General features: G+C 38.5%; 4 protein-coding genes across 4 annotated transcripts in view; 3 read left to right on the top strand and 1 right to left on the bottom strand.

The window, feature by feature from the left end:
- Nucleotides 1-1,392: 1,392 nt before the first annotated feature.
- Nucleotides 1,393-2,324, bottom strand: LOC6031352. The gene is made up of 2 exons (XM_001842112.2): nt 2,211-2,324; nt 1,393-2,148 (listed from the first exon to the last, which is right to left on the bottom strand). The coding sequence occupies exons 1-2, from the start codon at nt 2,259-2,261 to the stop codon at nt 1,480-1,482; spliced, it is 720 nt and encodes a 239-aa protein (XP_001842164.2). The 5' UTR covers nt 2,262-2,324; the 3' UTR covers nt 1,393-1,479.
- Nucleotides 2,325-2,435: 111 nt separating this feature from the next.
- Nucleotides 2,436-3,343, top strand: LOC6031353. The gene is made up of 2 exons (XM_001842113.2): nt 2,436-2,544; nt 2,603-3,343. Exons 1-2 carry the CDS (start codon nt 2,500-2,502, stop codon nt 3,287-3,289), a joined length of 732 nt encoding a protein of 243 aa, XP_001842165.2. The 5' UTR covers nt 2,436-2,499; the 3' UTR covers nt 3,290-3,343.
- A 7,194-nt stretch (nt 3,344-10,537) lies between these two features.
- LOC6031354 lies at nt 10,538-11,454 on the top strand. The gene is made up of 2 exons (XM_001842114.2): nt 10,538-10,657; nt 10,725-11,454. The coding sequence occupies exons 1-2, from the start codon at nt 10,619-10,621 to the stop codon at nt 11,376-11,378; spliced, it is 693 nt and encodes a 230-aa protein (XP_001842166.1). The 5' UTR covers nt 10,538-10,618; the 3' UTR covers nt 11,379-11,454.
- Nucleotides 11,455-13,492: 2,038 nt separating this feature from the next.
- The window catches only part of LOC6031355 (protein pinocchio), a 48,183-nt gene continuing 34,189 nt past the window's right edge, over nt 13,493-27,486 (top strand). Inside the window, exons 1-2 of the mRNA XM_038251605.1 lie at nt 13,493-14,093; nt 14,999-15,249. Coding sequence (XP_038107533.1) covers nt 15,012-15,249 — 238 coding nt within the window. The 5' untranslated portion in view covers nt 13,493-14,093; nt 14,999-15,011. The remainder of the gene's footprint in view (nt 14,094-14,998; nt 15,250-27,486) is intronic.

Below are 27,486 nucleotides of genomic sequence, written 5' to 3'. Positions count from 1 at the left end.
CAAAGTAGGCTCCTTCGAAAGAGCACACAATGTTGAACCAAACAGCATCAATAACTCGAAATCGAAGAAAATGCATATTGGACATCTATGCGATCAGGGGCAGTTTAGACCGTCGAAAATTTTGGTTGTTTTCTAAGTTGTTTTTTACATCCTTCAAAACTGACCGATGACGAGGGAGGGCAACAAAAAAAATAAAAGTTTAAATAAGCCATAGAATCAACTTTTTTTTTAAATATAGTGTTGTAAAATTTCCTTTAAAATCGGCCCGAAAAATGAAAGGGCAATAACCTATTTTTTGCAATTCCGCTGTGAATCTGTCAACTTTTCCTGTTCTTCTGGAGAAACGAAACGGCTAACTTTTTCTAACAAAAAAAAATAAAAACAGATTTGAAAATCAATACCTTTAAAAATCAGACTGTTCCGCACTGAAATTGTAAGCAACTCATTGTTTTCACAACTTGGCTTAAGGGACCATCCATAAACCACGTGGACACTTTTTTTGGAAATCTCAACCCCCCCCCCCCCTTCGTGGACAATTGTTCATACAAAAAAAAACTTTTTTGTATGGAGCGTGGACAATCGCCATACCCCCTCCCCCCCTAAAGTGTCCACGTAGTTTATGGATGGTCCCTAATAGAGGTAGATTTCTAGTCAACATAAACATAGCAACATAGCCGCCTCATAAGCGGAAGGTTCAGGGTTCGATTCCCGACCGGTCTCCTTGAAATTTTTCGACTGTAATTGAACTTAGAATGTGAACAAAAAACGCATAGAATCAGGTGGGATTCGAACTCACACCTTTGGATTGGAAATCAGATGCTCTAGACATTCGGCCACCAAGGGATTAATACTCCTTGAGTGAATTTATTTGTAATGGTGAAATAATAACACAAGGTCATTTACTATATAATACAACAATCCCCTTCCCCAACGATTCCCCTACACACCACACACCATTATAATCTATAAATAACTCGAACCGGTTGGTACGCTATGTCCCCGGCTTCTTCTTCTTCCCCTGATGGTTCTATGAAATGTGGGATCCGTTCATAGAATCTGTCTCATGCGGTTAATGCAACGCAGTAGGCCGGGCCGCTTTAATGAGTGTAATACACTTCGGGGGTTCTCGAAAGTACTGCAATCATTAATAATGACAAGAAGGAACTTGAGGCGTAATCTAACCATAAGTTCTTCCCGGATGCTTTCTTTGGACTGGCTGCGCTTGTGTTCGATTAGATTAGATTAGATTAGACAAAAAACAATTTGAAATGTATTTTTTTATTATTTAAAATTATCAAAACATTATGGCAAAGTATGGCCATTTTTGTCACGTTTGTCTAGATTGGCTTTCAGATGACGATATTTAAAATATTTTAAAGTCCAAATTCCAAATTTGTCTGTAGATATTTTGTTTTCCACAATGAAAGTTTTTTTCGTAAACCTATGCGATGACTAAATGATAATAAATGATTTGGACTATTACAATCCATGCCGACAAATCCGGCTCAGTTGTCTCTTGGTATTGTCAAAAATCAACTGCAACAGGTTCTGGTTGTTGATAAGACACTGCTCGTACACACTCCTCACCGTTACCAATCGGTCACGAAATCTGCCCACAATACTGCTCCACTGTGCCATCGCGGTCGTTGAAAGCTGCTGATACTGAACCGTCTTTGCCGCCAATTTTTCACTAATCCGCTCGGGATCTCGTACCATGTTCTCCCGATTGAACGCATCCAGCAATTTTCCCCGCATAAAACTGATCTCATCTCGCTGAAGTTCTCCGTACACGCTGTTGGTCTCCGCGTCCAGCTTAGCGTCCAACTCATCGACGCAGTTGGTGAAGAAAATGCCAGCCATGTACATGTTGTTCTCCACGATGTTCCGCAGATAACCAAGGCACGGTGCATCGCCAATCTCTCGATCGATGTCCCCGACCAGGGCTTTCTCCGCGTCAACGGCCAACTCGACGTACCGTTGCTTCTGATTGGCCATGAGTTGGATCATTTCCGACTGAAGGTCGGACGCGTTCAGTCTGGCTGCGTGGAGTTCGTCGAGGACCAGATTACGGTGGGCTCGCATGTACGGGTCTGCATAGCGCAGGTCGTCAATGACTTTCAGCGTGCTTGGCCGTTGAGCTGTTGTGAACTGTTCGTGTGATAAACAATGCATTTAAGGACAAACAAGAATTTTCTTGGAATTGAACTTACGGTCACCACAAGCAGCGGTAATAAAATGGATTGCAGGAGGATGTCCCCCATCCTGATAACGACCTCCGTTGGTTGAGGTTTGCTCGCGAAATGATAGTGAAATTTATCGACAATCGACGTTTTATACCGAGCTCATTTGATTGCGCATTTTACTCAATGAAAGCAGTCGTCATACTCGTTTGTAATCCTAAATCACCCAATACAGGCCATATAAAATCAACCTGTAGATTAAATTCTGATTACCATTCGTGCTCGATATCTGCCCGTGAGCAGACCTCCAGTCAACAGAATGAGGTTCATTCATAAAATATTTTTCGCTGCAGCGTTTTTGCATGTAAGTCGAGTTGATTAAATTGCGATTAGCACCGGAAGCTGACGTCTTTTGGCTCTAGATTATCTTTGCAGACCGTCAAGAAACACTTGATGTCGTGGAAAAGTTGCGAGATGCCCAAATAGAGTTCGACACATTCCGGGATTACGTCAGCAAGGAGGTCACCGCAGCCAAGCAGAACTCGACCCAGATCCTGGTGCAGTTCCACCAAGAGTTGGTCCAAGTCAAAGAGCTATACCTGCAACAGTCCTTCTGGGCAGAAGAGGAGATCCTCTACCAACTCAACAGCCAATCGCTGTATCCGCCGATCTACGTGGACAACGCGTGTCTGGGCTATGCGCGTGTCCTGGTCGACGATAACATGAAGGTGGCCGGAGTCGAGTTCACCAACTGCGTGTTGGACGTAGACGCGTTGATTCGGGAGGAAATCGTCAAAATTCTCGAAGATCTACAGCAGGATGCAACGGTTGCCGATTTGAACGTACTGTTGGCGATGGACAGAACCAACATATTGACGCGTCCCGATGATCTGATTCCAAAAATTGCGGACAAGTTGAGCGTTTTGGAGCAGCTTATTCCCAAAATCGCACAGGAGCTAAACGTGGCTGTTGACCAGTTTGAGGCTAGACTTGGTGCCATTGCGAAAGTGTACCGGGTGTGTTTGGTTGAGAATGATAACATCTTGAAAGCTGCCCTCGATAATATAAGGTCGCAGTTGCTGCAGATTTGCAAGGGAAGGATTATCTAGCAGTTGCTTTTAATTGAAAATATGCAATAATAATAAAAATGATAATAAAGTTGCAGTTTCAAAAATTAAATATAATTCATTGAACCCCTTTGTTTAACTTATTTAATCATATTTTATTATTGACAATGTTTCGGAATAATGAATGAATAATAAAGAAAAACAGCCTAATTGAACACTAACCTAATTGTCTGTCTAAATACGCATAAGAAACGTGAAACCCCATCATTATTAATTGAACACATCGATTCATTTAATATTAGCTTTTTCAGGGTAAATTTTATAAGGACTATTCTTGAAATCACTTAATGTAATTTACTCAGAGTTTATAATTTTGTTACATGATACGGATATGCATATCCTAAAGGGGGTTCTTCTTTGATAGAAGAAATAACGATTTTTTTTAAGTATCAGAATTTTTTTTTTTTTTTTTTGAATTAAATATACTTTATTGAATCTTTCTTATAATAATTACATTTGGTTTACATAATAAGTGGTCAGCTGTGGCTCTTCAGCTTTAGTTTGCTTTTCGTGATTTAAACACTGTTCATTTTTATAACTTTAAAAGTATATGATTTATCATTTTTGTAACACTAGGTACAATGAGGAAAAAAAAGTTAAGAAAACATAACCTAACCTAAAACTAACTTAATCTTACCATAAACTAAACCAATCCTTGAATCAAGGGGTATTCAGATATAGCACATTTTTCCCTGAATTTCAAACATTTTTCTTGAATCTTCTGATCCAACATTTTAACTTCTGCTAATTCATGAACCTCACTTGATCTTGTCCAGCCAGGAACATTCAAAACCATTTTGAGTACCTTGTTTTGGACACGCTGGAGCTTCAATTTATGAGTTCTAGCGCAACACTCCCAAACAGGTACTGCATACTCAATAACGGGGTAAATTATTTGTTTGTAAACTGCTAACTTATTTTTCAAAGATAGCTTTGATTTTCTGTTAATTAAAGGATACAAACACCTGATGAGAATGCTGCACTTGTTCAATATTTTATCTACATGCTGCCGAAACAAAAGTTTCGAGTCAAGTATGAGACCTAAATAGACAACTTCCTTTGACCAGGGTATCGAAACATCATTCATTTTAATCAAAACATCATCCTTTGGGACAAATCTGGCCGATTTGGAAAGTGGAAAAATGATGGTTTGAGTTTTGGCTGCATTTATGCGAATTTTCCAGTCGCCAAAGTATTCGGAAAGAACGTCAAGACCCTTCTGAAGACGGCCAACTAAATATCTGGTTATTTTACCCTTATAAATAACGGCAGTGTCATCAGCAAAAAGTGACAACACACCATTACCAGGAAGAGTAGGCAAATCAGATGTAAAAATATTGTACAGAAGTGGGCCAAGAATACTTCCTTGGGGAACCCCAGCATCAATGTTGAATAATCCAGAAGCAATCCCATTCAGAAAAACCTTGAACGATCTCTCCGAAAGATAGTGCTGGATAATTTTGATAAGATACATTGGAAAACCGTATAAATACAGTTTATGTATCAAACCATCATGCCAAACATTGTCAAAAGCCTTCTCAACATCCAACAAAGCCATAGCAGTTGATTTAGACTCAAGCTTGTTCTGCTTGATGATTTTAGTTACTCTCGTAAGCTGATGAGCAGTATTATGTCCCTTTCGGAAGCCAAACTGCTCGTTCAAAATTATATTATTATCGTTGGTAAAATCCAAAAGCCTTGAATAGATGACCTTCTCAAAGAGTTTGGACAGACTACTCAAAAGACTAATGGGACGATAACTTGTTGGCGATGTTGGATCTTTTGAGGCTTCAAAATTGGTATGACTTTGCCCAGCTTCCAATTGGTGGGGAAGTAACCAAGTTGCAAACATTTATTGAAAATATTGGCTAGATGTTGAAAGAACTGATCACTCTGTTTTTTCAACACTAGATTAAAATGTTATCAAAGCCTGGAGCTTTCATATTTTCATTTGTTTAACTGCAACTTTGACTTCCTCACCAGAAACATGGGAATCTGCAGGAAATTCAAAGGTAGAGTCATTGATTGTTGAAATACTATTGGCAACTGATGTTTCTTTACGGCTGGTCATGGAAGCGCCAAGATTATGTGAACTAACAAAATGAAGCCCAAGTGCATTTGCCTTTTCCTCGGATGTAATCAAAGGAGAATCCTCAACAATAAGAGGAGGAATAGGCTTTGGTTTGTTTTTAAGAACTTTTGAAAGTTTCCAAAATGGTTTTGAATAATTCCCAAGCTGGCTTACATGTTTTGAAAATTCTTGATTTCTGATATTGTCAAGTCGGTCTTGTATGATTTTGTTCAAATTGTTCACTGAAATCTTTTGTCATAGTCCCCAGTCCGTTGATATTGTCTCCTATAAACATTCCTAAGTCTAATCAAGTGTTTAGTATCTACGTCAATATCAGTTACCTTAAAATTAACAGGAACCTCCCGAACGTTGGCAGCCTCTGCTTGGTTGATAGCCTGCTGGATCACCTCCAGCGAACGATCAATATCGGCAGAAGTTTCCGGGTGTTGATCATAGTCGATGTTGCTGTCGACCACTTGCTGAAACTGCTGCCAGTCAACGTTGTGGTAATCTTTCCGGGTTGGTTGCCGCTGCGGAGTAACGGAAGCTCCAACCTCCACAACCACCGGATAGTGATCAGAACTCAACTCTTCAAACACCTCAGGATGAGCCACGTTCTCAGCCATATTGGTAATGAAGAAGTCGATGATTGAGTGATTCCCAGACCGAGCCACCCTCGTTGGACGATCCGGACTCACAACGTTGTAGTATCCGTTTTGCAGATCGTTGTGCAGAATCACTCCGTTCCGATTCCTCCTGCTGTTGCCCCAAACTTCATGCTTCGCGTTGAGGTCACCAGCGATGATGTACTTTGCGCTCCGCCGTGTCAGCTTCTGGATATCGCTCTTCAGTTTTGCTGCTGAACCATCTCTGGAATTCACCTGACGTGGGCAGTATGCAGCAATGAAGAGTACTGGGCCAACAGAAGTGGGAATTTCCACCCCAACGGCCTCGATGATGTCCAGCTTAAAGTGTGGCAGCCGGCGTGGCTTGAGATCACGATGAACAGCGACAAGCACACCTCCTCCTCCAGAGGTGGTCCTGTCGAGCTGCGTCGCGATCTTGTAGTTTTGCAGATAAACTTTTTCACCGGGCTTCAGATGAGTTTCCGTGATGGCAGCTACGTCGATCTCCTTCTCGCGAAGAAAATCCACCAGCTCTAAATTCTTCCTCCTAATGGAGCAAGCGTTCCAATTCAGCAGCTTGAGGGACCTACGATCCATACTGGATGACGAACGAGGTCAGCACTTCAATCTGCTGGGTCTTGGTTTTGCATCCACGCAGTGCAGCGGACATCTGTTTGAAAATATTGAGGAGTTCGGTTGAGGTGTAAAGATCATTACCATTTTCCTCAACTGCTGGTTCTTGGGTTGGTCTTGGCTCCTGGCTGAAGCCCGGTGGTGGCGGTCTCGGCTCCTGGCTGGAACCCGGCCGTGGATGATTCATCTCAGCTCTCTTCCTGGGATCCAACGGCAACGGTGCCAAGTTCGGGACCTGGCGTCGCGGTTGAAGAGGTGGAAAATTTTCCTCCACCAGGGCTGGAGGAGTTCTACGACGCTGAGGCTGATTCTTCGTCGATGCTTGCTGCCGAATTTTCACGAACTCAGCTCTCTTGGGGCACTTTCGGTCGGTTGACGAGTGCTCACCGTTGCAGTTGAGGCACTTCACCAGCGAATCTTGGATGCACTGGGATGTGATGTGCGCATCGGTACCACATTTGGCGCAACGACGCTTCAGGTGGCAGTTCTTACCTCCGTGCCCGAAACCCAGGCAGTTGAAGCATTGTGTGACGTCACGATGCACTGGTCGGTATCGCTCCCACGACACGATAATGTTGAAAACCGCTCGAATTGCCTTCAGCTCAGGAAGCGTCGTCGATCCCTTAGCCAAATGCAGCAGGTAGAGCTGGTCACGGTACTTGATGTCTTTGTTGCGTCGGCTCATTTTGTGCACGGCCAACACATCCAGTTTCAAAACTTTTAGCTCGGCAGCTAATTCCTCCACTGGCATGTCGTACAGACCTCTGACGACGATTTTGTACGGCTTATCCATGACGACATCATGGGTAAAGTACTCCGCCTCGTTTTCGGTCAAGTAATCCTTGACCAGTTGATAGTGCTGCCTGGATTGCACCAGCACCTTAAATCCGTCCTGACACAGACGAATGTTGCCTAGGACTTTCCCAGACTTGATGAGTTCAACCAGCCCCGCTCGAAAGTCGATCGTTGCTGCTGATTGCCGCACATAAAAAGGAGGCAGTTTCTCCTTTCGCTGTTTCACTTCATTCTCCTTTGCTTCCGCTACCTGGTCCTCGTCAGGCAGTCCAGCGAACTTGTTGTTCTTCAAAAGCTGCTCCTCGTGCGACGAAGAGTTCTCCTCCTCCTCATCCATCGGTACAGTACCGTCGCTCTTTTTCGTCTTTTTGCTGTTCGATGTCACTTCCAAAAGCACCTTCCTTTTGGAAATCCCCGGTTTTTGGCCATCAGTTGAGGCCTCAACCTTCCTTTTGGAAATTCCCACTTTTTTGCCTGCTTGAGCCGCAGGTAGGGCAATATTGCCGGCGTTTTGCGCCGGGACGCGACGAGTCATGTTGATTCAGACAACCTTCACCAACGAATGCTCGGATAACAATGATTTAAGTATCAGAGATTTTGAGAAATATTGACTATTTTTAAATAAAACAGAGGCATACATACAATAGGTTTAAAATATACATAGCAAATAATATGTGGCCTGTCTTAAACCATAAACAATGCCTTATGTTGCAGAATCTCTCTGTAGAACACTGAAAAATATTATTTTAATCCCACGAACAACCAAATAAATTGGTAAACCTAGAATAGAAAAGAAATTAGAGTAGAAAATGGAGCAAAACTATTAATAAGTTAATATTTTTGTTTTTGAGAATTTTGTTTGTTTTAACATTTTGCAAAAAAAAATCAACAGTAACTTAAAAAGGTATATTAAAATAGCTGACATCAAAATTAAATCAATTTTAGGTTATTTGTTAATAGTTCTCAAAATAATACTCGCTGTTAGTTAGTTTTCCAGTATAAGCGGTATGCGCACTTCGAAAGGAATCGGTCAAGAAAAAAATCAAATGGGCAGCAGCAGCAGCGCAAGCAAGTCAGAGAGGGTGAAGAAAAGCCCACAAAAAATCACTCCCTCTCCTTTGTTCTGCTGTTCGTAAAGCTGTTTCTTGACCCCTTTCCTTCCGATCTGCATACTAGCCTATAAATTAAATAAATACATTAAAAAACAAACGTTCACCGAAATAAAGAAACAAAGAATCATACTTACAGTGACCTAAGGACTGATGGGAAAAAGAGACTGAGCTGCGCATTTCTTCAATAAAAAAAATTCTCTTTATCTAGTTCCGGGTACATTTCGTCAGTAATTGAGGTGGGCAAAAATAACGAGCAGCTCAAATGGGTTGATTCATCAAACCGAAAAAATATACAAACCATAAATTTATATAATAAACCCACGCTTGTTTCAATTTGAACCATTTATCATAAATATCGGAAAAATTTGTTCTGCAATATTTATATGTTGAGCAATTTTAAATTGTTTCAATAAAGACTAGTTAGATAGATTTAGTGAAATAGTTAAAAAATGAGAAGCTCAATAAAATTAATACATTTTGCCCACCTCTAATTGCAATTCTGAAAATATACACATTGTTACTTTAGCTGTCAATCGTTTTTTGATAAGGTATTTCCAGTGTCCGGGAAACTTAATTACCTTTGTTTGAATTTTGACCTTAATGAGGTAAACTGCATCTATAGCCTTGAAAAGAATGAATTTTTAAATGGGTTGAATACCGTATTGCAATCCTTTTCTTTTGGGATTTATCTTAAGGTAAAAATCTTTTGATATTACAGTACACTCGAATCCCAATTGATTGACACCAACTGTTGTCAAACGAACGAGGTCACTTTTTAGTTTGACACCCCTTTTACACGGAGTTCACACACACTACCAAACGTTTGTTTTGATAGTGTGCATGAGCGCCGTGTAAAAAGTGACAGTTCGTCACTTTTTAGTATGACTTTGACCAACCAATGGGGTACAAACTAAAAAAGTGTCAAACGAAAAAGTGACCAACCATGTATGTTAAATGGTTGAACCATTTTATCTAAGTAGGTAATAGAACTTAAAAAATAACAGTTTAAATTAGGCTTTTATATATTTCTAAAGGTTTATGTCTTTTGCTTCATAGTTATATATTTTTTTACAAAAAAATCAGAGCAATTTCAAAATTACTTCTAAAAATAGAATGTTCCTTCTGAAACTTTAAGAATCGGTTGAAGCTTTTTACATCGAAGCCGTCGTGCTATTTTGTCGCACGTCGCTTTTTGACGTTCCGAGAAAAACGCGTTTAACGTTTGAACTGGAATTAATAACAAAATAGACCACGCAATGTAAACAATAACAAACACGTTTTGCATTGTTCCGAAGTTTGGTTGAATTTGGTAGCCAGAGTCTCGAGTTATAATTGAAAATATTTACGTTAGTCGGGCATGTAGCGTGTTAAACACGTTCCGACCTGAAATCTTTGGCCAGTTGTCAAACTTTCAGCAATTTTCACACACACTAAAAATGGCTAGTGCAAGAGAGCATGACAAGATTCAAGAAATTATTTTTTGCAATTCATCTTTTTTTTATTCACTGTGCTGGAGCAAGACGGCAAGCTAAAAATGAACATTGATGCCTTATGCATCCAATTTTTGAACATGATTTTCAATGAAAGTGCAGTTTGTTTTCAATAATATTCTGAACCATTTTCATAATTTAAATAAAAATAGTAAACGAGCCAGCCATATTCTTGTTTCCCATGATAAAACTAAGGCACTCAAAATAAAAACCCTGAGCCGTTTGAAAATCTTTTCAAATAAATGACACAAATGATGTTATTTGTTTGCGTTTCGCTGATTATACTAGACAAAGTATAGATAAATACAAATCCTGGATCTGATGTCATTTCGCACGTCCAAAACTCTATCCTGGAATGGCAAACAATAAATCGCAAGAATTCTGATAAGCAACGGAAGACGGCAATCATTTGAATTTATGCCATTATCCAAAGATGAGAACGATAACTGGCTGATTAGCTGACAACAAGCTTATTGGTCGCTTAATCTGAAATAAATACCGTGCAAAAATTGTGTTTGGTATCAATCGCAAGGATTGCTTCAAACCCATCACTTCGTGTAAAATCCACAAACCCAAACAATAAAATGAAATTTTTCATTGCTCTTCTGTTTGTGGCTTACGCTGTGAGTATCTTAAAGTTGCCAAGTGAAAGTGTTTAAAGTTAACCGTTTTCCTTTTAAATAATCTTAGAGCGCCCAAACCTCGGACCTACGCAACAACTCGATGGTCGCACTCGACATGCTCCGTGCTGCAATCCCGGATTTTAAGCTGGTCCAGGACGACGCCATCCTGAGGGTTTCCGACGCCAAGCAGAAGGCTTCAACAGTGTTGGCCGGCTTCTATCACACCGTGTTCGATCGCAAGGTCTCTTACCTGGAGAGTGTTATTCAGGACGAAGGTGACCTGCTGCAGTACGGAATGGATCTCGAATCGTGGTGCTGGGACAATAACCTGCCCATGCTGGAAGGTATCATGGGCTGGATTGGAAACGACTTCAGCGAGTGCATCAAGCAGCTGGACAGTTCGGTCAGCGATGTGATCGCGACGGTTTACGGACGCTTCCTGGAAGATGAAACGAACATCAGCAAATACAGTCTGCTGGAGGTGTTCCAGAAGCGTAACATCATCAGCAACCCGCAGTCGATCGCCGACGCTATTGCCGCGCTGAACTTTGATATTACCGAGGCGCTGCCCGAGCTGGATGTCACGGTGACTGATTTTGAAAACGATTTGAATGACAAAATTCCCACCTACACCGGGTGTCTGACGACCAGGCTGAACCAACGCAAGAGTCAGCTGGAGATGCTGAAGGCTCAGACGGAGCAATGCTTGAACGAACAGTAGATTTAAAATGCATTTTTTTACGCTTGTAAACAAACTCTAGAAAATAAATTAACATAAAAAGTTCTGCAGAACTAAATATACTCTTTCATATCAACTTCAAAAAACAGTACCATTTCTTGCATTTTGCATTATCATAAATATGGAATTTTGAGTCTCTCAATGCATACTCTAAACCCCGACGAAATATTTTGGATTCACCATGCAAAAGGTCGGGAAAGGGCCCTTCTGTCATAGTGCCACATAGCAGACCTACCATTTTTTTAATCTAGGTTTGTTGTACGAAACACACCGTGTTCGACATTTTTTTCACAGTTTCTGAATATTCTTTTTAAAAAATTTGCAACACTGGCAAATTAAGCTGCCAAATCAAGCTGATGATTGCCACAAGAGTATAAACGTGAAGACTTCCATCATTGTCATGATTTTTCGTTCAAAGGTAAAATTTTTGCGTCGCTTTCAATATTTTGACAAAATTCCTTCAACAAGTTGTTTAGAATAGTGCCCTACACATGCTGATTCCTTTGAAAACGTTTATCCCATTCCTTGTAAATTTATGGAAATCGTCATTAATCAATGATTGCAAACTAGGACGTCATTGATTGTACCACAAAATTACATAAATTTTTGAACGCATTTAAATCGAAAATTCTTTCAGTGGCTTGTAGAACTCAACACCCGGCATATGCTGATTTCTTTTGGTGCTGAAATTCGTTAAATTGAATTTAAAACAGAATATTTTATAGTGATGATCAATTCTCTTCGAAAATTATCAACGGCTTCACCTTTTAAGAAACAGTTGAAGTTTTCAGCGACGGTGTTATAAATTGTGTAAAATTTTTAATATTTACCGATTTTTTTCGGAAAAGTTGTTTCCTGCAACACGGACTATGAGCTATGCAAAAATCGTTAAGGTGAAGCCGTTGATCATTTTCGAAGAAAATTGATCATCACTATAAAATCTTCAGTATTAAATTCAATTTAATGAATTTCAGCACCAAAAGGAATCAGCATGTCTGGAGTTTTTTTTTTGAAAAGGTCCAATTAACCAAATTTTCAATTTTTTGCTTTTTGGGTGTTTTTAGAACCGCCTTGAGTCAGGGGTATTCAAAAACACCCAAAAAGCAAAAATTGAAAATTTGGTTTATAGGACCTTTTCAAAAAGACTCCAGATGTGCCGGTTGTTGCCTTCTTGAAGCCACTGAAAGAATTTTTGATCTAAATCAATTGTGCTTAAAAATTTATAAAATTTTGTGGCACAGTCATTGACGTCCTATTTGGCAATCATTGATTAATGACGATTTCCATAACTTTACAAGAAATGGGATAATCGTTACCAAAAGAAATCAGCATGTGTAGGGCACTATTCTAAATAACTTGTTGAAGGAATTTTGTCAAAATATTGAAAGCGACGCAAAAATTATATCTTTGAACGAAAAATCATGACAATGATGGAAGTCTTCACGTTAAGGGGCTCAAAACTTGGCAACCCCCAAAACGCAACGAGTTTACGGCTTGAATCCCATTTAAACATCAAAGTCAAAGCGCCAGGTCCTGTCGCATCCAATCAAGCTCATATTTGGGATTCGGGCTCTGAAATGTCTGCAAAATTCGACATTTTTTTACATCCTAATCTATAAAGTGCGCACGAAGAGCGTGCTCTTCTCGGCAATGGCTTGGATTAATGGTAGAATTTAGAAACGGCATCAATGGGAACATTGAGTGGTATTTGAGGGTTAAAATATTATTTTGACCTGATTCCTTCAACAATTTCCTACAACCCACTGGATGTCTCTTTGTTCAACAGTTCTAGAGTTATGACTTAATATAAAGTACTTTTTGCTTTGAAAAAAAAACAAACGACGGGTTTGCTCTAGATAAACTTCCCACCAATTTGGCTCAAATCGGTGCAAATACCTAATTAGATAAGAAAAAATATCTATGGCTTATGCCTAACGTTAGGCGCAATTCCTTTAATTCTGGTCAACGTTCGTATGCGGCGGCATTGCATTGCCACGTGCAACACAAATCGCGTGTTGCGTCGCACGGCGTCTCGTCACGCGACACGCTCTCCTCTAATGCGGTTCACTTACTTTTCGCTGTACGCGTTCTTCAAAGTGGTGTGATTGCCTGCTGCTGGCCTGTAAAGACGATTCGCCTTAGGTTTGCAGCACAACAAATTCCAGGGTCAAACAAAAACTTCTGTTTTGAGTGTGCACAGGTCGAAAATTGCAATCTTTTGTTGACTTGTAGCGACACAAAGTGCAGTGTTTAGTTGACTGAGTCGATAGTTGTGGAAAGGTGCTAATTTTTGCTTCCGTCAGAGCCGTCTTCATTCATCAATTCGAGGTGACAATTTGCAGATGTTTCGTAGACATTGGTGTGATTCACTGAGGTGCTAAGAACAAAAAGAAAAAAAAATCTCGGTAATTAGCAGTGAGTGCGATTTTTTTTTATTGATATTACTGCAAGTTCACCTTTCCTCACGTCAGAATCGGGTGACAGCATTTGGTTTGCTTTTCGGTAAATGTGTGAAAATTATAGTGTAAGCTGCAAAGTAAGGTGTCAAGTGCCACGGTACACAGCTGGGATCAATTCCCGTGAGTGTCCCGAAAAGCGAAAAAATCTCTATCACCAAGCGTGGCGGTGTTGCAGCCCTCGTCCGACAATAATTTGCTGATAAAAATATCCGATCGAGTGCCATCTGATTTGCGAAAAGTAAGTGCTTTCGTTTGGGGTTTTATTGTGAGGTGCTTCAAATAAAGAGCGTGGAGTTTTTTCTTATGTTTTAGTGACTCTCTGTTGCTGATGGTGTTATTTTTTGTCTAAGTTTGTGTGTGCGATTATTATCAGCTTGTCGCGTGTTGGTGAGCAGATGGAAATCTATGTCGCGCGACATGTTGTGTGACATATTAAAAGAAAATTTTTCACAGATTAGGTTAGACGTTTAGCTTAATTTTTTCACAAATGTATGAATTACTAAATACAAATTACATTGATTGAATTGAATTGAGCAAAATGTAATGCAACAGATTTATCGGATTTATCAGTCCATCAACCTTTGGTAAGGTGCCTTGGTCCACAACATAGCTGTAGTTGCGACAAATTTTGATTTGGTGATGCGATTGTCGCAGACTCTATTTTGTTGCACAAGCTGCATATATAATAGGGACGTCAATGATTGTTGAATTCTCTAAATTCGTGTTGTAAGCATATTCTGGAGCTAAAAAACTTTGTTTAACAGTGAGTTACACCAACATTCTCAGTATATATGTGATTTTATGTAAGAAAAGTAAAGTTTACAGTAAACTGTTAGTACCGAATGTCACGTTCTTGGCCACCAAGTCCCAATTAACAACTTTTTATACGTCAGACAATTGTTAGTTTTTTGTGCTGATGCAATGAAGGTGCGATACTCGCCACGCTGTCTGAACGTGGGACGTTTTTATCATTTTATTAAGTTGGACAATTGCAAAGACAAAAAAACGCGTAGCAAAGGTTAAACATTCGCTGGATTAGCATTTGCGTGGATGCATCGAATTACACCAGCACGGCCAGTCGGGCAATTGCCTGAAGGATGGCTTGGACTGAAAATTAAAACTGTTTTGTTTTCACTTGCGCAGGACGTCCGTCAGTATGAAATCGCACGGACTGGGAGGCCAACAGCCGTCGGGGGCCGTGGTGTCCGAGTGGGAGGACAACGTTGCCTTCGATTCGGACGATCCGGATTTTTCCGGTGGCGATATGTCCGGAGCTGCCACCGGTGGGATTGTCTTCCGCACACCCACCGCCGTGCTGAGCCGTTCAACGACCTGCTTCAGCATTGGAGCGACGACGACGCACGTGCCCGCCAGCTTGCCGCGCTTCCTGAAAGGTGAGTACACGAGTTAAAGACTCATCTTAACGAATAGCTTTGCGGGTGCACAATTCGGAGGATGATAATTGCAATAAAAATGCAATCATTCTTCTTATTTAATTGACAGTCGGGAACCCGTGTCTGCAATTCCGCATATATGGAATTCCAATAAGAATAGAACAAAAAATCAGGCATGGGGTCCAGACTATTACCTTCGTCAATCACAATGTGTCGTAATATAATCTGCCAAACGTAGATTTGCTGACTCAAATATAATAATCTGACCAGTAAAAAAATGGTAATATTACATCTGGCAATACGTGCATCTGTTATACCAGGTGAAATGTTCACTTTTACCCTTAACATATGTAAATATACCTCCTTTCCAGATTGTGGTTGTGGTCCTTTCCAGAGTAATTCCCCTTTTTCCACCTACATTGCAACCTCAATGCATTAAGGCAATGTTACATCATGCAAGAGTCTACATTACACCGTCCAAATTTACACCATTTTCTACTGTCCGGGTTTAAAGCATCCGATTTGTTATCCTTTTTTGGGTCGTTGAGATCCCAAAAATGTTTTAAAGTGATCTTGAAATGTATAATCCAAGATGGCGATGGTGGAGTATTGAAAAAAAATAATTTGGCAATGAAACTAAAACCAACCACTTCAATTTGAGTAATACACAGAAAAAAAAAATCCGGTAAATTTACATCATTTATGATGTACCAAAAGTGCATGTCATTAATGATGCGAATTTACATTAACTTCATTGGAAATTTACGAACCATCCAACGTAAATAAGCCTAAGCAAATTATTTGGAAATCGTGTAAATTTCCGATGAAAATAACGTAAATTTACCGAAGCGAAAAAAATTTTTGCTCCGCTGAATCTAGAATTCGATGTAAATTTAAAACTTTTTTTTCAATTTTTGCTTAGGATGACATACATTTGGATTTTTGTTTGATCATATTGGAGTATTTGGAGCTAAATAGATACTCAATGTTAATCATTCAAATCACAAAAGTAAGTCATTTAAATTAGTGAAGCAAAAACTGTTTTGAATTTTACATCAGAACTCAGATTCAGCGGAGCAATATAAACTGAACATTCGAAAAATATGATGCTGCAAAAAGTCATTAGCAGGTCCGGATGAACAAATGTTTATATTAAACAAAAGATAACAAAAGTGCTGTGAAGTCGGTAGAGTCGAGTAGGTACTTCTGGAGACTCAGAGTCGGACTCGGCGTAGCTGAATCTCCAGAGTCGGAGTCGCAAAGCGATTCAAAAGGGTGATCTTGGCAATACGGATTATACTTACCTAATGTCAACAAGTAAACTCTCTCTAATCCACCTCGTAATCCAGTAAATTTTTGGTGCTTGATGTTTAAAGCTTCAGAGGTGACCAGTTCCAGGTTCACCTCACGGTAGTCAAACTTGATTTTCCTCGGTTACCAAAATGTAGCCGATGCTGAGTGACGAGAAGCTGTCAGCACCATTTCAAACCTGCTGGAGCATGCAAAGTTCCAGTGATAGTGGCGTTGTACAGCAGCCGGCGAGTCTTTTTAAAGCGTGTGCTTGCTGTAAAATTATACAGAGTTTAGGAAAAGAATTTATTTTGCAGACGATCTCACCATTTAATGGGTTTCCTCGAGGGTTTTCTTCAGTGACGTAACATGCTGTGTCGGGTTCAAATCCGGGAACACAAGCTTCGCGGAGGATAGTGACTTACTGCAGAGGAGCTGGCTGTGGGCAATCCTCATCTCTTCTTTGATGGCCGCCGACTCTCATGTGGACAAGACCGTCTTGATATTCTGATACGAGCAGCTTGGTAATCCGCCCGTTCGTGATGCAATACCCGTCACAATTCCGATGCCTAACATCCTCAAGCATGTTATTTATCTCATCTGGAAGTAAATCTATGTGTCAGTTAGGTTCTCAAATCAATTTCATTCAACACTTACCGTTTAATCATCATCGATCCAGAGGAAGAGGACATAAACTGTTTTATGAGAAGATTCCCGGTACGCACAATTCAGTGAATCATATATTTAAAAAAAAATATCCTTATTTACAGTAACATAATTAGTTTTCTGCAAAGCTGGCAAAGATCAAGCTCATCCAGTTAAACTTTTTCGTCAGACAGCTATTTGTAAATATTTGGAAATCAGAAAATGACGTTTCTCGGCCCTGCGGCTGAGCACATTTCTTGTCAATCTAGTACTTCACTATAGGCCCCCAAAACCAAAGCTAAAAATTCAATTCGCCATCTACATTCGAGTAGGAGAACTTTGGTGCAAGGTTACGTTTACGTTTTTGCGCGATAAGTGCAAAGGGGAGTGAAAACTATTTTAAGGTTTTTTAGAAGAAAATTGATCTTTAGAATAAAATAAAGTTACCAGGAGGTAAGAAATAAAGAGTTCTATCGACTGACTTTTTGAAGTTGCCATTGTGATTGAAAATTCTGAGATCTGGATTGAAAATGCGAGAATGAGGTTAGATTGCTAATTTTGAAAATCATTTCAATTATCATTTTCGAAGCAGAGCTTTGCTTTTATGGTAGATGTGACTTTAAAAAATATTTGTCCACTTGAATAATCTACATTCTCAATTGATTAGTTAGGTTTCGGTTGATTAAAACATTCCCTTATTTTGAATCAGATAATGAACAGGTTAAATCGGCCAACACAAAAATATATATCTTTTTTTTCATTTTCCTCCAAAATTTTACATTATTAAAACTTTGTATACACATCGAATTGTCATTTTGCTCAGATAAACACACAAACTAATAAAAAGTGTATAATAAATAAAGCAATCTGAACTAATTTTTGGTTTCTTCTTTGCCTAAAACTTCGCTACTTAAATGGCACCAAATTCAAAGGACAGTTATTGCAACCTAATGCTACACGTTGGTAATTTTGATTTTTCTATCTTTAATAGGATTTTTTTATTTCAGCAAAAAATGCAATATCTGGTTAAACCGAAAAAAAATTATCGTATCTATTTTTGCAAAGTATATTATTTGGTGTAAATCATAAGAAATACATTGCAGAAAAAAAGAAAAACTGCTCGACGACGGGTGCTCCATTCATAGCAAATAAAACTTTTCTGTCTGTTTGAACTTAAATTTGGGTACTTAAGATTTGATGTGTCAAGTGAGTACACACTTTCAGTCGCAGGGATTCGTTGGCAAACAAACAAAAAGATAAACATAAAGAAAACTTCAAAACAATCGACGTCAGTTGACTGTGGAAAAAGTAGACAATTTACCGTTACCCGTGTGTTCTAGAAGACCAGTCTTGAAAAAGCGCTTACCTTGTGGCCTTGCGGCTAGTTCTCCGACCTGGCCAACCTTAGATCGAGTTTGGTTTTCAGATCACACGTTCGTGGGTAACGCAACATCCCGGCCATGCAAGGAAATCAGCGCAAAGACCTCCTGGGCTTGTTTTACCGCAACTTGTGCCTGCAAATCTCTCTGGACGGTGTCAGTGCGCGCAATCTGCTAATGGACCAACAATTATTCGGGAATCGGGATGTTTACCTGTTCGTTGATAGAAGAGAATAACTCCAGAAAAACAACTCCAACTCCTAGTTCTCCATACCCAGGGTTATAGCCAGTTCCGGCTTGTCGTAGCCCAGCTCCTTGATGCCCAGCTCGCACAACTTTGGCCGCAGCTCCTGCAGCAGGTACGGATAGATGGTGCTCACCTGGTCCCCGCAGCGGTCCTTGGCCGCTTCCAGAAAACGAATCGCCAACGCGTAATCGTTCAGCCGGCGACAGTCCTTCAGCGCCGCCACCATAATATTCGGGTCCGGAATCAGGACAAGGCGGTGCAGGATTTCCAGCTCTAGGATCTCAACGCTGCAGCGCACCTGCCGGGAGTGGGAAAACTGCCGTCTAACAGCTGCCCCTGCCTGATTCTGCTGTAGGTGCCGATTCCCAAGCTTAATGATCTGGAATTTCAAGCCTGACATCCGTCCGGAAGCCGCCGGTACGATTTTCGGGAACGAAAACATCGCCAGTCAGGGCTCGCCAGTTTCTGCCTATAATTTCAGGTATTTTTATAAGGTCAATTTTGATAAACGATTACTTTTGGGCATTTACTTACAAAGTTTTCTCCAAGTTACTGGAAAACTTCAAAATAAGAAAAAAAATAATTGAACAATTATTGTTAAGGGCTAACATAACATGTAAACAAATAGTTCATCCCGCTCACTCTGGTTATCTCTTGCATTGAGTGTGATCGGGAAGAGCTGATTGTTTACATCTAATGTCAATTGCTGAGGTTGTTTAATTGAATGTGAAAACACTTCCCTTCAATTGCGGACCAAACATCAGCAAAGTTGAACTGAATTGTTTTCGTTGTCCGCTTGAGCTGTCATTCGCAAAACAGAATAAAAATTGAAGTATAAATGCTTTTAGAGTTTACATTTCCAATTTTTTACATCAGAATTGCAATTACATGTTTTTCATAAATTCAAATTTATGATTTTCCAGAATAAAAATGTCGTTTTACAATAGATACATAGATTACAATGAATCTCGTTTTACATTGTGGCTCTTTAAGTGCATTTCAACTTTTTACAATGAATTTCAAATTTACATTGAGCATGTTTACGTTGTAAACATGGTTTCAGTGTTGGGTAAATTTACATTTTTTTTCTGTGTATGTTGGTCGCTAAACTTAAATTTGATGTTAAGAGTAAGAAACTAAAGAAAACTAGATACAATTAGATTATCCAAAGTTTCCCTACAAATAAACGAGCTTTGAATAATCGAAACTTTGGATAATTTTAACATCGGATAATCGAGACTTCTGATGCTAAGAAGTCGAATCGAATCTTGACTGCATGCCTTGAAAATATGAATGAGACCAAATCTGATCATCTGTTACTGTTTGCAGGTTTTTGTTCGTAATCTGTAGGAATGATTACTTATTTCTAATTGTTGAGGCGACTGGAATTGCGGTCCCCACGTGGACCGTACGCCACTGGACTTGCGATGACAGCTGTGTATCTGCCACTCTGCGACTGTCAACACAGGGCGTAAGAAGAAGTGGTAGTTGTCTTTGTTGTGAATAAATGTTATTCTTGTTTTGTGAGTAGAAGAATCTTCACGTGTTTTTTATTCGTTGGACGAAACCGTCTTGTTTGTCCTTTTAACTTGTTTAATTACACCCCCACGACTCGCAACTCGACCACCCTGCGGGTGTCGTCCGGGGGTTGTAAAACTAATGTTCAGAAATGAAATAAAATAAATTGTCTGACAATCTAGATCCGATTATTGGATCCCGGTCCAGTTATCCAGTCTCACTGAAAACGGATAAAGATATCAAAATATTGACAACGTATATTCACATCAGATCAAACGCTATAAGTTCATAACAGGAATCTTCTCGAAAGCTTTAAATATCTGTTCATCAAGCGATATAGTTCAAGCGACTATTGGTACACGGTCAACATGGTATTTTGTAAAGCATCTCTACTGCAGTCAGTACCGCACCGCAAGCTGTAAACACGGGTTCAAGAGTTGCTCTTGAAGTTTTGATACATAGGGTAAACATCGTTCGCATCTCGGTCGCATCTCTGACTGTGAGCAAGATGTGGGGATCTGCTAATGAGGACTCCAGTTCCAGTGCGTCATCTGTTTTCCATCGGAGATGGCAAACTTGGGCCGATGATTATCACTGCGTGTCGCTGGATGTGATGAAAATATTTATTTTGCAAATATATTTCGAAAGAGTTTAAGTTGAAAAACTTATTGGTTGAGTGTACCGCCTTGGGCTTGGGAGATGCTCAATATTGTCTTTGCTAAAAATATCGGAGCACAAATATTTAGTCGTGTCAAGTTGTGAAAACGTAATGTTTGAAGTTAGTACGTTTTTATAGATAAAGGCAAGATTTAGACTAAATTTTCGAAAGAAACATTCAGACTCAATAGTCCAAAGTTTCGACTATCTAAAGATTGATTATCCTAAGGGTCTTAAAAAAACTTCAAATAATTTAATCACATTTTTTTTATTTTCAATTTCTTCCCAAATAAGTCCACTTACTAAGAATAGTTTTTTTGGGGCCATGTCTTAGCTCTAAAGGCTCGTGCATAAACCACGTGGCCTTTTAAAAGGGAGGAGGGGGTGATCTGGAGAAACACCACGTTTCATACAAAAAGTTTAAATTTTGTATCAACTCTATAGAGAGAAAGCCGCAATTAAGGCCATTACTAGTAAGTTGGGATAGCTATTTTATCGAAAAAAAAAACTGGATTCAACGCAAATTTTATATAATTTGTATGAATTAGTCAGTTTTTTTAAATTGATTTTTCAAATTTAATAAGTTTGAACAGAAATTTGGTTGAAAAATAATTGCCTTAAATGACCTGTCATACGATGTTATCAATGCTAAGGGTTGGTGACCTTAGTGATAGGATTTTTTTCAGGTAAGTTTTATGAGTTTTTATTGGGTCTGGAAGTGAGATTGGGTGAACGAGATTTTGTACAGATTTTACCATTTCTCAGGTTCTTCTCAATGAAACTAAATTCTGTTAAAAGGGTTATGTAGCGGACATCTTAAAATGACTTAACTGAAAAAAATCTCGTACCTAGATCAAATCCTGTAATTTTGGCAGCTGTCTTAAGTTGAGGTACGTTTTTGGCCAAAAATGACCTCTCGAAAAATCATTTTTCTAATATTTTTGTTAGAATTGCTCGAAAACTACCCAAATGTTTGAAAATCTCCACTTCAAACATTGTAGCGTGTCAATACGATTCCCTCGAACAAGAAACACTGTTGGATTACTTGTTTTTACCATATATTTGTATTTGAGCATCATTTTAGGTTCATTTGACCCACCACCTCTAAGGAATGAGATTGGATCAATTTTCAAATGATTGGCATTTAAAGTAGAGTTTATCAACTTCCACCATATTTTAGGAAAATGTTAGTAAACTATCTAAGAATTATTCTACGTTAAAATATTTTCGATGAAGAAATTACGAGAGGTGTATCGTTTTTTGACTCATAGTCACCCCTACTGACGGTACTAAGAAAAGGTAATTTTATGTTTTCTTATAAAGATTGGGGTTTTATTTCTCAAAGATTAAATTAGATCATTTTTCCACAAAAAAACAACAAAATATCCTCGTGACTATCTCCAACCGCGTAGATCACGCCAATTGACGCACATGTTCGTCATTCATTTGCACCATCCAAAATCGTCCACATCGCCGCCCACGCACGTAGCCACCAGCATCCACCGTTTGGATATATTGACTTACTTTTGCATTGTTCTGGGTTTGTGGCATGCAAATTTTAAGCCACCGCACACACCGTTTGCTCGTTTCTTCTGCTGGCGATCTGTTTGCTCAATCGATTGACCCACAGGCAGCAATTGTACGGATCAACAAACAAACCAATCGACAGGAAGGTAAGTGCTTTCTCATACACCACTTCTTTCACCGTCGGATGGACGTGGTTTGCTGATAAGATCATTTATTAGATTACTTGTTTTACATGTAAAGCTATGTTACTTTATTTTAAAGAAGTTCCATAAATATCGATCAATCAATCAATTAAATAAACATAAATTTAAAATGTTTTGAACAAATAAAAACAATTTTTAAATTCACACAGTCTTTGATTGCAAGTTTTGCTCCAATCTAGCCCAACTTAACAGTAGTAAAATCGGTATACCATAGATGTAATGTATAAAAAAACTCTTACTTGTTGTTTGGACCGTCTTATTTTGCACGGCATCAACGTCAGCAAAAGTGGGTGTTGTTATTTATTTGGACTGGCTGCCAGCACAAATAGTGAGGCGAAAAATAGCAGCAAGAAAACATTTTGATTAGACGAATTTGTGCGTAAAATCTGCAAAAAAAAGAGTGAAGTGACGAGCCTCCTGACGCTGCTAAGGCTTATTTGGTTGGGCTAATATTGACGACAGTTGGTTTAGAAGACTTCTGACAATGTCGAGACGTTTTAAGCGTTTCCTGGAGTTTGGGACAATATCGCAGCTGAATTTGCCATGATAATATTCTGATCATTCGGTAATTTGGCAAAGTTTCTGTGGATATTAACTATTCAACAAAACAAAATTAGAATTTACAATTGTGTTTTGATATTTGAAATAGTAATCGCAAAGTTTGATTGTTTTTACAGTAACGTGGTGATGATAAATTTCCATTCGCCTTAAACAACAAAAAAACGCACGTTGAATACACCTCTGGTAGCCCAAGTACATTTGCAGTACAAAAAATGAGATCAAATCAGCTGAGTTACATCTGCCTCTGAACGTGCCGACCAACGTGAGTTTCAATCTCTGTCGACTGAAACCTGGTTAGCCGTTATCATTGAAAGACATTCCCAGCTTTTTTAAAACGTCGTTGCATCATTGATTAAAGTTTTTAAAACAAGGGACCGTGGCAGCGTGATAGAATGTGTGTACCTTACTGCGAATCGCCGCGCTTCCACGTGGGATAGCCACGCGTGCGATTTGTCCGTTTTTGCCTTCCTCACCTTACTGAGGAAAGGCTATAAAATCATTCGAAAAATGAACTTATTAATTTGACCTCGTATACATATCGACTCAGAATCATGTTCTGAGCAAATGTCTGTGTAGATGTGTGTAGGTGGGTAGACAAAAAAATTGTCACTCGATTATCTCCAGACTGGATCAACGGATTTTGACCGTATTAGTCTCATTCGATCCGTTTTGGGGTCCCATAGGTTTCTATTTTAAATCAGCATGTTTAGTTAAGTACTTCAAAAGTTATAAAAAAACGATTTTGACGAATGTCCGGAAGATTGTAAAAAGGGTGGTTTTTGCAAGAAAACCTATCATTTTATACATTTTTAGAAAGGTATTAAAAAGACCTTTCCAATGAGCCCAAAACATTGAAGATCTGACAATCCTATCAAAAGTTATTAGCACTTAAGTGCTTTTAATACACTTATTGGAGGCCGGATCTCAGATATTTCAATTAAAATGATGTCCGGGTTCATCATGCGACCTGTCGTTAGTTGGATAATCGAAATACCTTTAAAATGAGCCTAAAACATCGAGGATCTGACAACACTATCAAAAGTTATTAGCACTTAAGTGTTATTTATACACTTTTTGGAGGCTGGATCTCAGATATTTCCAAAAAAATATGTCCGGGTCCATCATGCGGCCTGTCGTTAGTTAGATAATCGAAAGATCTTTCAAATGAGCCTAGAACATCAAGGATCTGACAACACTATCAAAAGTTATTAGCACTTAAGTGTTATTTATACACTTTTTGAAAGCCGGATCTCAGTTATTTCAATTAAAATGATGTCCGGGTTCATCATGCGACCTGTCGTTAGTTGGATAATCGAAATACCTTTAAAATGAGCCTAAAACATCGAGGATCTGACAACCCTATCAAAAGTTATTAGCACTTGAGTGTTATTTATACACTTTTTGGAGGCCGGATTTCAGATATTGTGATAGAAATATTGTCTGAATCTTCCATGCAAACTATCGTTGAATATGTTTTTTATCAGACCTTGCCGATGAGCCAGATATATTGAAGGTCTGCGAACCCTATCAAAAGAAATGAGTAATAAAGTTGATTTGTTAAACATGTTAAGGGGGAATGCTGCTATTTTTACTGAATGTATTGACTTTATTAATGTGAGGAAGGCACCAACCACCTAAAGGTGGATTAAGTAACGTTTTTTTCTTCTAAACGTTGCTATCATTTCACAGCTCCTCACTAAATGCTACTTTGCATATTGTAAAGCACTGTAAAGCGGATTGACGGATGCTGTACTTGAGCACTCGGATCTTGGTAAAGAGTGTAACGAAGTGTAATGTGTGACTCATCTACGGGTTAGAAGCTCCTCTTTACCTTTAACACACGGAAGGTGCGATGTTTACCGGTTACTTAATTGTCACATGATTTGCTTGTGCAATCTAGCATTACATGGCAGATTTTTTTAATGCCAATTTTTAAATAAAAAAATGGTTGGTGAGTTCTCCAATACATAAATTCAGCATTTCAACTTGCGATTAGAAATGCACCATTTATTACTCTATTCATAGAAACCAACTACGTCAGCCTTCAAATAGCAACAGAGCCCATATGGAAAATAATTAACGGACAGAAATAGAAATTTCAATACGTCACTAACCATGGCTGTGTTGAGGCAGATGCAGAAAGGATGTTTGTCTGGCGTCGTAGTGCTGCCCTTAATTCCAGCACTCGTACCGCTATAAATAATGCAAATAAAGGAATAGTTTCGCAATATTTGCATAAAAGTGAGATGTTTAGGAGAACGTCATTCTCAAGGGATGTGCCAATGACGTAGGACTTTTTGTGTTTTTATTCATACATTTATTGTTTTACTCAATAATTGCATAAATTAAAATGTACACTTTTTAAGATTCATTTTTGCTTTTAAGAATAGAAGACTCTAAAATCACTTACTTAACATTTTTTTACCAATATGATTACTGAACCGTTTATTCATCGGAGTATATAATAAGGCACCTTTAAAAACATGACTGTGTAAGACAATACAACTTTTTTCAGATCTCAAACCGACTATTAACTTTAAAAAGTGATAAACTATACGGTTTTCGAGTAAGTGTAAATCTACTTGTTGAATAAATTTTGTTTAGAAAATTTGTGACGATTCATACAAAAATATTTGATTTTGTATGAGAAAACTGCTGTGAGGAGAAGGTAAAAAATCCCCGAAAAAATGCCAACATCCCACATTCACATCCAAATTCAACAAAATATAGTGTTTTGGAATCGGGAGGATGATCTATTGCAATCAATATTACATGGAAATGTACTCAAAAATACACATACTGTGTTTTTAGAACGAAATGATTCTCAAAAATATTTTTTTGAATAAATATAATACTTTTTATTTTTTATTCAAAAATTTGGTTTTCCACAATATGGGTACCAAATGATCGAGCTTTTTACATACATTTTGATCTGGGTGCTGAATAGTGGTTCGCAAAACGGCCTCAGTTTGAAATGTCAAAGTGGAACCAATTTACTGTTTGCCAAAAGTAGAAAGTATTGAAATCAATCATTAAAAATTGTTTTTTTTTTGCAAAAATGAAAAATGTGTGGCTTTTGAGGACATGGAGCTGAAGTCAAGAAATCTTAAGAAAGTTGAAGGCGAGATCGTCTTTTTATAATTATGAATAGAAGATGTTTATGGAGTCGATGCGGTTGTATCCATCCAGAAGTCTTTATTATTTGATTCCGTTTGAAAACCTACAGGTTTAGTGAAAATCTTCTCAGTTTGTTGGATCAGCTTCGCTAGAATTAGCGATGTTTGTTTGCTGGACTAGGAAAAGCTGCGGGATTCCAAAATCAGCCAGGAAATTTATCTGCGACATCGCAGAATGAAACTCTGGCCCCAGTTGTTCATCACCCGTAAAAAAGAAAAACCTCTTCTAACCGCTCGAAACTTGAAAAAAACACAGCAAAAAATGTCAAAAACTAGACAAAATAAAACCCATACCACTGAAAACAGTTCATTTACAAAGTGAGATCATTCGAAAATCACGTAACGCATTCTCTCTATTCATCATCCAGATTTTGATAGAAGAGCAATTCTCTACGAAATCGGTCTTTTTTTTTTGAATTTTAATTTTTGTATTTTTTAATCCGAATGAAACTTTTTGTGTGCCTTCGGTATGCCCAAAGAAGCCATTTTGCATCATTAGTTGGTCCATATAATTTTTCATACAAATTTGGCAGCTATCCATACAAAAACGATGCATGAAAATTAAAAAATCTGTATCTTTTAAAGGAATTTTTTGATCGATTTGGTGTCTTCGGCAAAGTTGTAGGTATGGATATGGACTACACTGAAAAAACATGATACACGGTAAAAAAAAATTTGGTGATTTTTTATTTAACTTTTTGTCACTAAAACTTGATTTGCAAAAAAAAACACTATTTTTATTTTTTTCCATTTTTGGATTTGTTTTAGAGGACATCAAATGCCAACTTTTCAAAAATTTCCAGAATGGGCAAAAAATCTTTGACCGAGTTATGAATTTTTGAATCAATACAGATTTTTTTCAAAAAATCGGAATATTGGTCGCACAAATTTTTCAACTTCATTTTTCGATGTAAAATCAAATTTGCAATCAAAAAGAACTGAAGTGAAATTTTGATAAAGTGCACCGTTTTCAAGTTAAGGCCATTTTTAGGTAACTTTTTTGAAAATAATCGCAGTTTTTCATTTTTTTTAAT

Source organism: Culex quinquefasciatus, chromosome 2 (assembly GCF_015732765.1).
Source record: "Culex quinquefasciatus strain JHB chromosome 2, VPISU_Cqui_1.0_pri_paternal, whole genome shotgun sequence".
NCBI classification, from domain to species: Eukaryota; Metazoa; Arthropoda; class Insecta; order Diptera; family Culicidae; genus Culex; species Culex quinquefasciatus.
This window is presented reverse-complemented; position numbering and strand designations above follow the sequence as displayed.

Excerpts from the sequence above, each read along its gene's own strand:
- LOC6031354 (XM_001842114.2), top strand. The coding sequence starts at position 10,619 with ATGAAATTTTTCATTGCTCTTCTGTTTGTGGCTTACGCT. Across the intron at positions 10,658-10,724 it reads TTCTGTTTGTGGCTTACGCT|AGCGCCCAAACCTCGGACCT; the intron begins GTGAGTATCTTA and ends AAATAATCTTAG.
- LOC6031353 (XM_001842113.2), top strand. The coding sequence starts at position 2,500 with ATGAGGTTCATTCATAAAATATTTTTCGCTGCAGCGTTTTTGCAT. Across the intron at positions 2,545-2,602 it reads TCGCTGCAGCGTTTTTGCAT|ATTATCTTTGCAGACCGTCA; the intron begins GTAAGTCGAGTT and ends TTTTGGCTCTAG.
- LOC6031352 (XM_001842112.2), bottom strand. The coding sequence starts at position 2,261 with ATGGGGGACATCCTCCTGCAATCCATTTTATTACCGCTGCTTGTGGTG. Across the intron at positions 2,149-2,210 it reads TACCGCTGCTTGTGGTGACC|TTCACAACAGCTCAACGGCC; the intron begins GTAAGTTCAATT and ends TCACACGAACAG.